This window comes from Vipera berus (genome assembly GCF_964194415.1).
Source record: "Vipera berus genome assembly, chromosome: Z".
NCBI classification, from domain to species: Eukaryota; Metazoa; Chordata; class Lepidosauria; order Squamata; family Viperidae; genus Vipera; species Vipera berus.
In genome coordinates, this window is record NC_138205.1 from 564450 (window position 1) to 578514 (window position 14065).

General features: G+C 62.0%; 1 protein-coding gene across 1 annotated transcript; it reads right to left on the reverse strand.

Annotated features, from left to right (window-relative positions):
- Positions 1-116: 116 nt before the first annotated feature.
- On the reverse strand, positions 117-10212 carry LOC308676988 (solute carrier family 12 member 9-like). The gene is made up of 14 exons (XM_081343069.1): positions 9990-10212; positions 9175-9416; positions 8889-9023; positions 8194-8325; positions 7775-8065; positions 7454-7561; positions 7251-7362; positions 6881-7038; positions 6703-6785; positions 5476-5600; positions 5130-5322; positions 3883-4057; positions 3540-3686; positions 117-2341 (listed from the first exon to the last, which is right to left on the reverse strand). The coding sequence occupies exons 2-14, from the start codon at positions 9398-9400 to the stop codon at positions 1437-1439; spliced, it is 2790 nt and encodes a 929-aa protein (XP_081199195.1). The 5' UTR covers positions 9401-9416; positions 9990-10212; the 3' UTR covers positions 117-1436.
- Positions 10213-14065: the final 3853 nt, after the last annotated feature.

The window sequence follows — 14065 nt, forward strand, 5'->3', positions numbered from 1 at the left end:
ACGGGGGCGCTTCCCCGAAACCTCGGCAGGCTCAGCCCAGGCGGGGCTGGAGGTGGGGAGGGTGGGGAAGGGAGCTCGCCTCCCCTCCGTAGCAGCCAGTCCGGGAAGATCGCGGAGGTGCCGCCCGGCCGCTGCCCTCGGTCCGTTGTGCTCGCCCGGCCTTGGCTGAGCAGGGACTCCCGGGGGAAGGCACGCAAACGCCGCAGCCTGAAGGCAAAGACGCTCGGCTCCTGCAAGTTTCGCTTTTATTGCCCGGCTTTGTTCCGCGGAGCAGCTGCTCCCCCTTTCCAACCCCGCGCCCCCTTTTCCCAGCCCCCCTCCCCCCCCCCCGCCGGAGAGGCAGCTTCATCTGCGGTGGGTTAGTGGTTAGTAGAAGCACCTTTCGCAGGAGAGAAGTAAAAACCCTCTTTTTGTTAAGTGCTTGTCATTTCTAATCAGCTGCTAAGCTAATGGCTTGGCGGAGACCCCCTCCCAGGAGCTTTCATCCTGGCTTGCCACGGGGGAGGGGGAGAATTGGGGTGGCCCCCAGCAGCCTGTTCTGCTCCAGCGGAAGGAAAGGCTGTTGAAAAGGAGGAAGGCTACGCTGGAAGAAGCAACTCCGGATGGCCAGGCTCGCTCAAAGGACGAAGGCCTCTGGAAGGGTTTGTTCCAACCATTTGGGGCCCAAAACCAGATGCGCGAGCCAGACAGAGCTGTCCTGGATTCAAAACACACACACACCCCTGCAGAAAGAACCCATTTCGAACTCAAATCGGAAGCTTCACAGAATGTTCCTCATCCGAACGGTGTTCGCAATGACACCAAATGCACTTCTTGGTACGCTGCACTGCAAATCCCATCGTCCTTGTCAACAGTTAGCTATCCTTGAGGGGCCCGTGATGGGACTTGTAATTCCACACACGGGGGGGGGGGGGAACAGGCTTGGTCAAGCCAGCGCAGAGTCCCGGCTGAGGAGGAGGAGAAGGTCACCTTGAAGTCCAACAAGGGCCTGTCCCAGATGTTTCGTTTGGCAAATATCCGCGCCCACTTACTTCCAACAGGGAGGGAGGCCACCCCCTCTGCCTTCTGCACCAGGAAATGGATGAGGAAAGTGCTTCCGGCTCTGGAGATTTGTGGGAGTGCTCAGAAGAAGCCCTGGTGCCCAGGGAGATCTCTCACTGGGACCCTCAGTCCCACCGAGATGGTCCCATGAAAGTTGTCCTCAAATAGTGGAAGACATCTGTGTCCTGGAGAGCGCAGTCCTTGGTCCTCCTCCCTCCCCATTTCAGCAGCCCTTCTCCGCTGCCCCAGATGTACCCTTCCCCCCCACATGTCTTCAGCAAAGCTGTGCTCAGCACGGCCTCCTCGTTTCTCCAGAGACAAAGGCACGTTTTGTTCGTTGAGGACAAGGCGTTGGGGTTGCTGCTGGCCACGAATGCATGCCTGCTGCTGGCCACTTACAGTTCGGTGCAGGTGACGGGGGTCAGCCCGTGGATCAGCAGGGTTGGCCCCAGGCCAGTGGTGAGGATCTCCAGCTGCTCCAGGTAGCGCTCATACTGAGAGGTGTCTGCAGGAGGCCGCGGCAGGTAGAGGAAGCGCACGGCCGCCTGACCAGCTTGCTTCAGCAGAAGCTCGTTGACCGAAGCCAAGTACTCGTCCGTCACGCGGAACGGGGCTGCGTTCAGGAACGTCTCCCCCAAGAGCTTCTCTGGGTTGGGAGGACCGGGAGGGCCCTGAACCTCGGCAGGGCTCGGCCTCCCGGTCCCCGCAGGCTGTGGGTGGCTCTGGAAGGCGACCACCTGGTCCCAGGTCACGATCTTGATGGTGGCCTTAATCCGCAACTTGGTCAGCAGCTCCCGCAGCTTCTCCTCCTTGCTCACCCAGCCCAGGTCGCCCGACTCCACGCAGAGGAAGATGCGCAGCCGGGCGCCTTTCCAGGAGCTGACCATGGTGAGGATGCAGGCCATCTGGAGCAGGAAGAGGCTGCAGATGTCCACGTAGGTGGGTGTGTTGGGGCGCAGGAGGTTGAGGGGCCAGACGTCAATGTAGCGGCCCTCCAGGCGCTTCTTGGAAGCCGAGGAGGAGAGCAGGTCCTTGTCCAGCAGGTGGAAGTAGCGGGCCAGGCAGACGTTCTTGTGCATCTTCACCGCGTCCGAGATGATGGCCACGTACTCGGAGGGCCTCAGAGCCCGCTGGTTGGCCGTGACCCGCACGGGGGGAAAGTGGGCCTGCAGGGCTGCCAGGTCCACCCCGAACTCGTCGTTCTCCTTGGCTTGACTGAAGGCCGGGTCCTGCAGGAAGTAATCTTCAGGGACGCAGTCGTCGTAGAAACCCAGGACCAGCGTATTGGGCTTCATCCCACCTGCAGACAAGGAAGCGCACGGACCACGTCAATGCAGATGGTCTGGCCAGGTTCAGCAAGGGGGAGAACAGCTGGCCTCCCCCAGGCAGATCAAGACCCAGCACACCGACCGTGGTTTATATTCCAGTGTCCCCTGGGAAAACAACCGCCCCCCAATATTTTGTTCTATGGGATGAGGGCAACCTGACTTAGTGGGACAAAAGGCTCCAGAGGGGAGCCTTCCCACCACGTCAGCAGAGGGGGCTTCCCTGTGTGCTGAGCAACTTTGTCTCCTTCTGGAGGTCCTCAGAATGGCTACCAAATGAAGTCCAAGCAGCCTTCCTGTGGCAGAGTTTGGCCTGGTGGTGAAGGCGCTGGTTTAAAAACCAGGAGACAGCGAGTTCTAGTCCAGCCTTGGGAACAAAAGCTAGTTGGGTGACCAGGCAAATCACCAGGAGACTGGGAATTCTAATGCCATCTTAAGCCTGAAAGCCTTAAGGTGTTGGCTTAAAAACTAGGAGACGGTGAGTTCTAGTCCTGCCTTAGGCTGGGTGACTTTAGTTCAATAACCAGGAGATTTTGAGTTCTAGTCCAACCTTAGGCACAAAAGCTAGCTGGGTGAACAGGCAAATCACCAGGAGACTGGGAATTCTAGGGCTGCCTTAACAACTAGGAGATGGTGAGTTCTAGTTCAGCCTTAGGCACAAAAAATGTCTGGGTGACTTTGGGCCAATCACCAGGAGACGGTGAGTTTTAGTCCCGCCTTGATATGAAAGCCAGCTGGGAAACTTTGGGGCCAGTCCCTCCCTCTCGGCCCAACCCACCTCACAGGGTTGTTGTTGTGGAAAAGATAGGATAGAAGGAGGAACATCAGGTATGTTTGCCATCTTGGGTCATTCTTAAATATAATAAAGGCAGGACACAAATGACTAAATAAATAGATTTGCTTGGTTTGATTTCCCAAAACATCTGGCCGCTCTGTTGATGGGAGGGGGCAGGGCCACCCTGGGGGGGGCCACAGGGTGGGACCTCAAGGGGCCCCTGGCTCCTTTTAGGCTCATTTTCTTGGCACGCGCTCCATCCTTAGGGGCTGCAAGGGGCCAGCCTCAACCCCAAGGGGCTACCAAGTGTCAGACTCCTTAACACCGAGGGGGGGTCTCTCCTCTCCTGGCACCACAAACCCTCCGGCACCCCCCCTGCAGCCCCCCGGGCCCCTCACCCAGGCCAGTGATCCGGAGCAGGTGCTGCGTCCCCTGCCGGACGGAGGGAGACAAGGTCAGATCCACAAAGGCCTTGATGCTCAATTTGTCCACCAGGCTGAGCCAGAAGTTGTAGTGAGCCTGGATGGGGTCCGAGGGCATCGTGTCTGCGGGAGAAGCAGCGAAGGTGGCATCGCCAAGGGCCCCTGGCAGGGCGGGCGCAGGGGTCAAGAAACGCCCCCCCCCGAAGCTGTGCCACGCTTCTGGGGTTCGGCCTCTCTCTGAGCCCTGCCCCACAGACCCCAGGCCACGTGGCGTCCCACGGAAGAAGGGCACCCCCCCTGCCCCAACCCCTGCCCCTACCCAGGTCCCCGATCTCCACGTGGCCCAAGACGAAGAGCCCCCCTTTCTTCAGGTGGTTGATGAAGCGCATCAGCTGGGATCCACCCCGGGGGTTGGCCACCATCAGCAGGATCTGCGGCCGCCAGAATTTGACGTGGTCCTTCCGGATGTCAAGCAGCAACAGGTACTTCCGGACCTTTGGGGGGGGAGAGGAGGAGGATCAAGAGGGGAAGAGACCCCCCCGTTAGTCCCACCAGAGACATCTTCCCCTCGTCTACCTGCTGCCTTCTTCTCTACAGGTGGTCCTCGACTTACGGCCACAACCGAGTCCAAAACTTTTGTTGCCAAGCGAGACATTTGTTAAGTGAGTTTTGACCCGTTTTATGTTGCTAAGTGAATCACCGCAGGTGTTAAGTTAGCAACTCGGTCGTTAAGTGAATCCGGCTTCCCCCCCCCTTGACTTTGCTTGTCAGAAGATCGTAAAAGGGGATTACGCGACCCTTCTGGGGCACTGAGACCGTCATAAATACGAGTCAGTGGCCGAGCGTCTGGATTTTGATCACGGGGACGCTGCAACAGTCGTAAGTATGAAAAATGTCAGAAGTCGCTTTTTCCCCAGTGCCGTCGTAGTTTTGAACGGTCACTAAACAGGGGGGGGAGCTGTCGTTTGGACCGAGCAGATCCTGCCCTGCGTCGCTCCCGCCTTGTGCATTGCAGGCAGTCCTCCACTTACAGCCCTTCATTTAGTGACCGCTCAAAATGACAACCGTACGGAAAAGAGATGGGCCGCGGCGGTTGCGGCGTCCCCCAGGGGTCACGTGGGGATCCAGATTTGGGGCCCTGGCAGCCAGCACGGACTGAGGGCGGCTCCAGCTTCCTGGGATCAGGTGATCTCCCTTTGTTTGACTTTCCCCGGGGAAGCAAGATTTGATTTATGACCCTTTTTGATTCACTTAACAACCGTGGGGGGAAAGTCCGCAGCACCAGGCACGACTAGGGCCTTGCTGAGCCACGGAGGCTCCAGTCCCAACTGTTGTATGTTGAGGACGACCCCTACTTGCCTCGGAGACCCCCACGGTGCCCCCTTCCCCAACCCGCGTGGATCCGCACGGCCCCTTCCTCAGACCGGAGCCCTCGTCCCACTAACCCAGCGCAGAGCCAGTCAGCCTCTTCCGCCCGGGACCCCCAAGACCCTCCGTGTCTCATGGCCCCTTTGGGAGAGGTTGCCCCTGCCCCCCCCAGCGCCTCCCGCACGCTCTGCGCCGCACCTGGTGGAAGATGAGTGCCTGGCTGATGTAGCCCCAGGAAGAGGCGGCCGAGCGCAGGTGGATGAAGCCCAACAGGAGAAGCATCAGTCCCAGGCTGCCCGAGGCCCCCGCTGGGCTGATCAGGAACATCATCACCAGGCAGGAGAGGATGCCAAGCAGGCAGGTGTGCCAGGAGAAGAGCTGGAAGGTGGGCCTGCCGGGGGAGAGGGCGAGCGAGCGAGTGGGAGGTGGCTGGCACGGCCCCTCCCTCCCCATCCCTTCTGGGGCTCGAGGGCACCGCCGGACCCACAGACACCCCCACGCCCCGGCGTGCCCTCCCCCTCCCCTCTTGGGAAGCTGCACCCACCGGAAGTTGGGCGCCGAGGCCCACTCCAGCGCCAGGCAGGCCAGGTCCACGGCGGCGTAGGCGACCAGATAGAAGACGGTCACGATGCCGGCAATGGTGTTGAGTTTCCCGACCAGGAGCACCAGCTGGGGAAGGCAGGAGTCCTTAAAAGGGGGGGGAGAAACCCCCCCCACCTTCCGTCCGTGACCCCGGGCTCTCCGGCGCCCCCTGGCCCAGATCACCTGCTGAAGGCCCGGAGGGGGCCAGCCCTTTTGAGCCAGGAACGGGACAAGCCATCCGCCATGTTGTCGGCCTGCATAATTAGGGTCTCTTCTGCCCAATGATGCTCCTCTGAGGACCCCCAGAGTCACCCCAGGTGGGCCAGGGGAGGGAGGGGTGTGGGGGAAGGCAGTCTGGGGTCCCAGGAGGGAGGGGCGGCCTTCCGGAGGCCAAAGAGCAGGAAGAGGACCTCGGCTCTTTTATGGCTTGTGGACTTCAACTCCCAGAATTCCTGAGTCAGCATTCTGGGAGTTGAAGTCCATGAGTCATAAAAGAGCCAAGGTTGCCTACCCCTCTTGTCCCACCAGGATGCAGGAAGTTGCTTTAGTCTGCGCACAGGCAGTCCTCGGCTTACAACGGCCCATTTAGTGACCGCTCAGTTACAACGGCACTGAACACAGGGGCTTGGGGTCATTTCTCACCCTTAAGGCCACTGCAGCATCCCCCCCCCACCTCACATGGTCATCTGATGAAAACTTGGATGCTTAGCCACCAACACGAGGGTTTTTTGGGGGGAGGGTATGTCCCGGGGTAGGGGTGTCATGTGATCCCCTTCAGCGACCTCCTGACCAGGAAATTCAATGGGGGGAAAGCCGGAATCACTTGTTGCTGGCTTAACAACCGCAGTGTTTTATTTCACGACGGTGGCGAGGAAAGTTGCAAAGCGGCAGTTAACCAATGTTTCGCTTAGCAACGGAAAATTGGGGCTCCGTTATAGCCGTAAGTCAAGGACTGCCTGTATGGACCGGGGGTCTCCAATCGTGGCCGCTTTAAGACTGGTGGACTTCAACTCCCAGAATTCCCCCACCAGTGGTCAAGATCACTTACGCTGGCTGGGGAATTCTGGGAGTTGAAGTCCACCAGTCTTAAAGGGGCCACGATTGGAGACCCCAGCTACCGGAGGAGCCCCAGAGATGCCTCCCTCCACCTGCGGTCCTTGGTCCCCAGGGCCTGGGGGGGAGGTGTTACCTGCGCGAGGCCCCAGGTGTAGAGGACGGCCACCCAGGGGTTGCCCCCTCGGGAGACGATCTTGGCCGGAGCCAGGACAGGCCCTGCAGAGAGAGAAAGATGCAGCGCTGGACCTCCTGGCCAGGCGGAGGAGGGCAGGGCTGGCGGAGGGGCTCGGCAGGCAGGGGGCTTCGCTCACCAAAGAGGTCGTCCTTCGCCAGGGCGTGAAGGATGCGGGAAGCGCCAATCAGGTTGCTCATGGAGGCCGAGAGGGAGGCGGAGTAGATGCCCATCAGCACGAAGGGAGGCCAGACGTTGATGGACCGGAAGAAGCCGTAGTCGCCCTTCAGGAGGGCCCTGGGGGAGGCCAAGGGGGGGCGTCAGTCTCCCCCCTGCCAGCAGGCCTCCACCTGACAAGCCCCTCCCTGGAGGCATGCCCCCCCCTTCATGCCCGACGTCTGCCCCCCCCATGCCAGCCTCGAGTCCAGGAAGTCCCCAGCTGAGGGGGAGGACGGGAGGCTGGCGACCTGCTGCGGGGGTCCCTCTCTGGGCCCCCCGCAGCCCCTCACCTCTCGCAGGTGAAGCTGGTCATGAAAAAGAGGAAGAAATAGATGACGAAGGTGTACAGCACGGCCACAATCGTCCCCTTGGGGATGGAGGCGCTGGCGTTCTTCAGCTCCCCTGCAAGGATCGAGGGGGTTAACCATCCCGCCTCCCCACGGAAGCTCTCCTAGGACCCCCGAGACCCTCCCCAGGGCCCCCCAGGCCTCACCTGACATGTTGGAGCCGGCCATGATGCCGGTGCAGCCATTGAACATCACGGCAAAGACGGTGGCGAAAGACATCAGGTTATTGGTAGTGTAGTCCTGTGAGTACATGGCTGGTGGGGGGAAGATCCAGGTCATCCCAGGAGGGGGGCATGGCTGCCTCCACCCCACCGCTGCATATAGTCCTCCGTTCTCCTCCCCGCCCCAGGGCTTTTCAACTTGGCCAACGGTCAGCTGCCAGAGGCCCTCCACCCCCCCAGGAAACGCCAGGGCTGAACGCCAGCACTTGCCCCCCCCTCCTGGCCAAGCGGGCGAAGCGCCCCTACCATACATGTTGTCCCTGAGGGTGGAGATGTTGAAGCCCGTGAAGGAGGCGTTGAAGGTCTGGTTGTCTCCATGGGAGACGGTGATGAGCCGAGGGGAGACGGTGAAGAAGCTGACGAAGATGGTGACCAGCACCAGGTTGACCAGCAGGAAGATGAAGAAGGCTGCCCGGGAGTAGATGTGGGCACCCACCAGGCAGACCAGCAGGCAGAGCAACAGCACCAGCGAGCTGTAGACGAAGCTGTACAGGTAGCCCTGCGGGAGCGTCTTACTGCCTGGCGGGTCGGATCCATCTGGGCCGGGAGGAGGAAGAGGGAGGGGCGATTCAGGGGGCCATTCGCACCCGTGTCTAGAGCAGAGCAGGGTGGGCAAGTGGCCCTTGCTCTGCAACCCAGCCCCCGGGGTCCGGCTCGAGGCCCACCTGCGCCGAAGACGTCCAGAATGGCTTCCACCAGCCCCAGGACATAGACGCCGCAGGCACAGACGTTGGCCAGGTAGAACATCAGGCCGATGCTCCCCCCGAACTCGGGGCCCAGAGTCCGGCTGATCATGACTGGGGAGGGGGGGGAGTTAAGGCAAAGCTTCCATAAAAACAGAAGGAACACCCCCCCCACACACCGCCCTTGCGAGGGAGCCCAACGGCCGCCCCGCAGAGGCAGAGCTGGAGGTGCCTGATGGCGGGGGGGGGGTGTCTCTCGCTCAGGCCGGACTTTTGGGGGGCTTGGCTGGTGAGCCTGGAGAGCCCCGCCCGTCCTCACCACCTGGGCTGTCCCCCCTCCCCCCTTGCAGCTTGTAGGGTCTTCGAGAAGCAGTCTCCCTCCCTGGGTGAGATGCTAAAGCCCTGCATCAGAGGCGGGGGGGGGGGCACAGCCGTGGCGTGTCCCCTTCCTTCTTCCAAAGGATCAGGAGCCCCATCTCTGCCTCTGCGGGGTCTGGGGAGGGCAGGGCCCACACCCTGGCTGGGCTTTGGAGGGGCAGCGTCCAGGTGACCTCGGATGACCTGGAGGAGCTGAGCAGGGCTGCCCCCTGCAGGCAGACCAGATTTCTGCCGTCTGGAGCCTGGACGGCCTCCTTCCAGGACCCCAATCTCCGGGAGACCCCAGCCCCAAAGGATACAGTAGGCGCCCCCAGCCTGGACGGCCCCGTTGGTGGAGATGGCGCACACGGAGAGCACCGTCAGGGAGATGATCAGATAGGCCACCACCAGCATCAGGAGCGACTGCAGGAACCCGGCGTGGCCCACCACAAACCCTGGGGAGGGGGCGGGGGGGAGGGGTGAGCGCTGGGCTCCTCCCCCTGCTGGGAAACCTGGCTCCCCCCCCCCCGCCTCCCTGTCCCGGACCCGCTTGGCCGGAGGGTCCGGAGCCCCCCAGCCGCCGGGGCGGGGGGGGTCCCCACGTACCGACTCGCATGAAGACCACGATGCTGAACATGGAGAGGACGGTGGGCACGATCACCCCGAAGAAGGTGGAGAGCTGCCGGGCCGGGTCGGGGCCGCCGCCGCCGCTCCCGCCGGAGCCCGAGCCCACCACCAGGGGCGCCTCTTCCTGGGCGACCCCCGCCATCTCCGCGTCCCCCGAGAGCCGAGAGAGGCGGCCGCTGAGCAGCGGGGAGCTCTCCGTGGACATGGCCCGGGCCGCTTAGCTGGGGGGGGAGGGGGCGATGAGAGGCTGCCGCAGAGCCCCCCCCCCGCCTTCCTCGTCCCCCTCCTCCCAGTCCGGCGCAGCAGGCAGGAAGCCGACTTCCGGGAGGGAGGGAGGGGCTGCCCGCCCGGCGCCGCTGCTGCCTGGAGCTTCCGCGTCCAGGGAGAGTCTACCTGGGGGCAGCCACCGCCGCCACCGGGTGGGGGGGGAAAGGGGTGGTCTCCTGGCGCCCCCTTCCGGCCCATCAAGAGGGCGCCGCTAGCGCCAAGTTGCCCGGCGGGGCAGTCGGGGGGGGCAACGGGGGTCCTCGGGGGGCGCCTCGCCGGTGGGGATGGAGCGGGGCGAGCAGCGCGGAGGAGGCGGCGGGGCTGTTTCTGCCGCCCGGATGGGGGAGCGGCTGGGGGGGCCCGTGGCCGAGCAGCTGAGCGCCCCAAGCGGGGAGGGGGGAGGGGTCCCTCCGGGAAAGCCGGGCGAGAGGAGGAGGAGGAGGGGGGGTGCGGCGGGCCCTCCGGGGGCGAAGACCGGCTCCGAGAGCCCCCCGCCCGCTTCTCCGCACCCGGCGCCCCGCACCCACCTGGCTCCGGGCTGCGCGGCGGCTCCGGGATGCCGGTCACGGGCTCTGCATGTGACCGGGCCGGCCGGGCCCTGGCCGCGGGGCTGCATCCTCCTCCGTGAGCTCAGATCCTGCCGGGCGGGGCGGGGCGGGGCGGGGGCGGCGCCGGGGGAGGGAGGGGGGGAGGGGGCTCCCGGGGCGTCCTCCGCAGCGCCCGCCAGGCGGGGGCAGAACTGGGGAGCCCCTCTCGGCGCCCCAACTCTGGAGCGGCTGCTTCGGGCTGGGGGGAAATTAGGGGGCTCCTCCGAGAGAAGGTCCGCCCGCCCCGCTCGGAAACGCTACCCGCCTGCGGGGGGGGGAGGGGGGTCTTCTCGGACCGCAGTTGCAGCGCGGGGGGAGGGTCCCACCTTTCCTGCCCCCTGCGCGGTGGTGATTCTTCCCAACAGGTGGAAAGAAGTTGGGGACATCCCCCCCCAACTTTCCTTTTTGCTTGTGGCTCCTGGGAAGGCGATGGGCGAATCGCAATCCCCCCTCCCCAATCGCTGCCATCCTAAACTATGATTCGTTGATCGTAATTTGTTTTAAGTGTCCCGATGGCCGAAGGCCTCTGGCTCGTTTGCCCTCCGGCACCCGGAAAGCAGAACGGGGAATAAGGGGGAGGGGGCTGGGACAGTTGCAGGTGAAAATCCAGTGAAAAGACAGTCAAGGCTACACCTTACCAAGGGCTGGCTTTTGCAGGTATTTGTGTGTGTGTCTGTCTGTCTGTCTGTCTGTCTCTCCTGGCACCCTGGGAGGGGTATGAGGCTTAGAGATCCGGATCCAGCAGTGGGGTGTCTCTCTCATCAGAGAACCCCCTTCCTCGTCTGCCGCATCCTTCGGGCAGCCCCACGGCTTGGCTGGGCCCGGGTGGCACCTCCCCCTCTGGTCACCTCTGGCTCCCTGCTATCTCCGGGCTGCGAAAACCACAACACCACACGTGCCCAATCGCTTGATGATAAGAGACCGAGATAACCCCGGGACCTTGGAGGAGTTGCAGCGGGCGGGCGGGCAGGAGGGCCCGCCAGGGGCTGCCCCAGAGTCCCCGTTGCTGAATGGCAGAGGGAGGCTGCTGGCTGACTGGGGGTGGGAGAGCTGCAGACCCCCTACCCAAGCAAAGCCGGTGCACAAGAGACACTCCTAGTGGAGGACCTGTGGGGTGTGCGAAAGGGCTGGTCCCCAGCGGGTCTTCCGAGGGGCCTGGCTTTCTGCTTGCATAGCAAAAACTTCAGCATTGGGGCACTAGGCTGCTCCGAGAGTGGGGTGGGGGGGTCTTGTTTGTACCACCCACGCTGGGGATTGATCCAGGACAGAGCTGGGTCTGAGCCAAGCCGGGATACACAACGGCCGCAGAAGGACACTCGGACACTTTGTGATGCCTGGTTGCTGCACATTCCAGGCCGGTCATTGTCAAAGAAAGCAAGCTTTTAATATTTCTTAACATTTATTTGTATTCCAGATTCTTTATTATTTCTATAACTAGTTCGAGGTGGCAAACACAATGCTCTTTCTTCCCCCTATTTTCCGCACAACAACAACACTGTGGGGTGGCCAAGAGAGAAGGACTGGCCCAAAGGCACCCAGTCAACTTTCGTGCCTAAGGCGGGACTAGAACTCACCACCTCCTGGGGATTGGCCCAAGGTCACCCAGTTGGTTTTCATGGCTGAGTTGGGAGAAGAATCGCATTTCCTTGTGATTGGCCCAAAGCCACCCAGCTGCCTTTCATGCTTAAGATGGGACTAGAACTCACTGTCTCCTAGAGATTGACCCAAGGTCACCCAGTTGGTTTTCGTGTCTAAGGCCCAACTGGAACTCACCGTCCCCTGGTTATCGGCCCAAAGTTACTCAGCCGGCTTTCGTGCACGAGGCCAGACTAGAACTCCCAGCTGCCTGGCTTCAGACAAAGGAGGGGGCAGGAAGACTCTTTCCTGCCATGTAGCAAAACCCCAAGTGGGCTTCCAGGAGGGCCCGGGTGTGGGTCCCTGTCCAGGGGGATTCCCAGCCCGGGGGAAGGGACTTCCTCCAGGCACCCAACCTCAGTACTCAGAGGGGGGGGGGAAGGCCTGGCTGGGTTCCTTCCCCAGACCCCCAAGGGGGCAGTGCTTGGTGAGTTTAGGATGCCCCCATCCTGAATCCAAAGCTTAATCCACATCGCCCTCCTGGTGTGCTGGTGGCCAGGAGCACCCCTGCTGTTTCCCTGGCAAGGGGGGGGGGCTGAGGTGGATGCAAGCCCCTGTCAACTGGGCTGCCCCCCCAACAGAAGAACTGGTTTGCTTTGGGTCCAGAAGGCCGTGGGAACCCCCATTTAGGCGAAGAGGCAGCGATTCCCACTTGGCCAGGGAGGCTGGGGTCAGCCCTGACTGGCACACAGCCCTGGCATGGCCGGAAAGCCTGCAGTCCTGCTCCACAAGCGCCCCCCAACTGGGCCAGGCCTTGTGGGGCAGAGGGGAGGGTCAGCGGCCTTCTTAATCTGCGGTCATAATGGCCCCATTGAAGCTGCTGCTCCTTTGCAAACAGCCAGCCGATAAGCCAGCCAGCTCCACACGCTGGAGGTTAATCAGCGCAAACAAGGGCTGCAGCAGCCTCGGGGGAGACTTCCGGGCCTGGAATTCCCAGGTACCATCTCCCCCATCAGGCTGGGCTCCATTTTCTCTCTTGCCCCGTGGGAAGTGGGGCAGAGGCAGCTGGCAGAGGAATCCTCTGGAAGAAAGGCCGAGAAATGAGGTTGGCCACAGCCACGGAGCGCCAGATGTTGGGGGAACCCCTGGAAGAAGCAAACGGGGGGGGGGGAGCGCAAAGGTGTAAATACAAATCAGCAAAAGGTCTGAATCCGGAAGTGTTCCAGCTGATTTCAGCTTAAGTCACATTCCCACGTGAACAGTTCTGCATCCCAATTTAAGGATGGATGGCTGGGGAATTCTGGGAGTCGAAGTCCACCCATCTTAAAACACGCAGTCTGGGGAATTCTGGGAATCGGCCCATCTTAAACTTGCCAAGGTTGAGATACACCCTGAGCTCTGCATGGGGTCCTTTCTATGCCCCTTCTGCCCCCCCCCCATTTACCCAGGGCTGGGATGGCCCCCCAGCACTAAAGGCTGGGCCCTCTTGAGACGCTTTGTAAACATTATCTTCATTAGAGTCCTTGAATAGCCTTTTTAGCGAGTACAATAAAACAGAGAAATAGCTGAACACAACACTTTGTTGTTGAGGAATGGAAAAACACAACAGGACAACAAGAGCAACGTATCTAATGAAAGGTTTTGCAAAGTTGTTTAATTTGCTGGTGTGGACATTTGTGCCCAGCTGACCTGTGTGAGGCTGGCATCCCTTAAAATGAATAATAAACATCCGTGGGTCTCGCAGTTGGACACGATCGGGGTGACCGGAGCGCATCTGGGGGGGGGGCGCTCTGCAAACTGGCCCACTCTGGTGCTGCTATGGGGTGCGTGTGCCTCACCCCTGGCCCCACGTGCTGGCTGGGGGCCTCTGGGAAGGCTCCTTATCTTAAGGAAAGTCACCACGGCTGAGAAACACGCATTCAGACGCAGGCCTCTCTCTGTCACGGGACCCTCCCCCTAGGATCCCCCAGGACGGCCCTGGGGGGGCATCCATGGGAACGTCTGGATGGCCAGGGGGCCCCTCTTCCCTCTCCCTGACTGGAGGCGGGGCGCAAACTGCAGCAGTGCAAACCGGGGCCAGTCCGGGCGGGCTCCCTGGGGGCCGGGCTGGCAGCAGCCGTCGAGGGGCAGCCTGGCACCTGCTCCTCAGGCAAGGCTGCCCCGTCTCTTGGGCATCTGGAGCAAAGACACCAGGGGGGGGGCTGGCTTGCCCTGGGCCTGATGGAAAGAGAGGCAGATCAGCCCCCGGGAGGGAGGTCCGGGGCCCGCAGCTCCTCGTGGCCAACGCCTTCCTGCCCTGGCTGCAAGGCCCAAAGAGCCCGCTGGGCATTCCTGGCGGGGCACCCAGCACAAAGGGGGAAGCCGTGGCGGCTGCCAATCAAGATCCATCCACCTGCTTCAACCCTGTGTTTGGCTTTTGGTGTTAGGGCTCCCCCTGCAGG

Coding starts and splice junctions, on each gene's coding strand:
- LOC308676988 (XM_081343069.1), bottom strand. CDS start 9,400: ATGTCCACGGAGAGCTCCCCGCTGCTCAGCGGCCGCCTCTCTCGGCTC. Junction 8,326..8,888: donor CCAGGCTGGGGGCGCCTACT/GTATCCTTTGGG, acceptor CCCCCTCCCCAG/TCATGATCAGCCGGACTCTG. Junction 8,066..8,193: donor TCTGGACGTCTTCGGCGCAG/GTGGGCCTCGAG, acceptor CTCCCGGCCCAG/ATGGATCCGACCCGCCAGGC.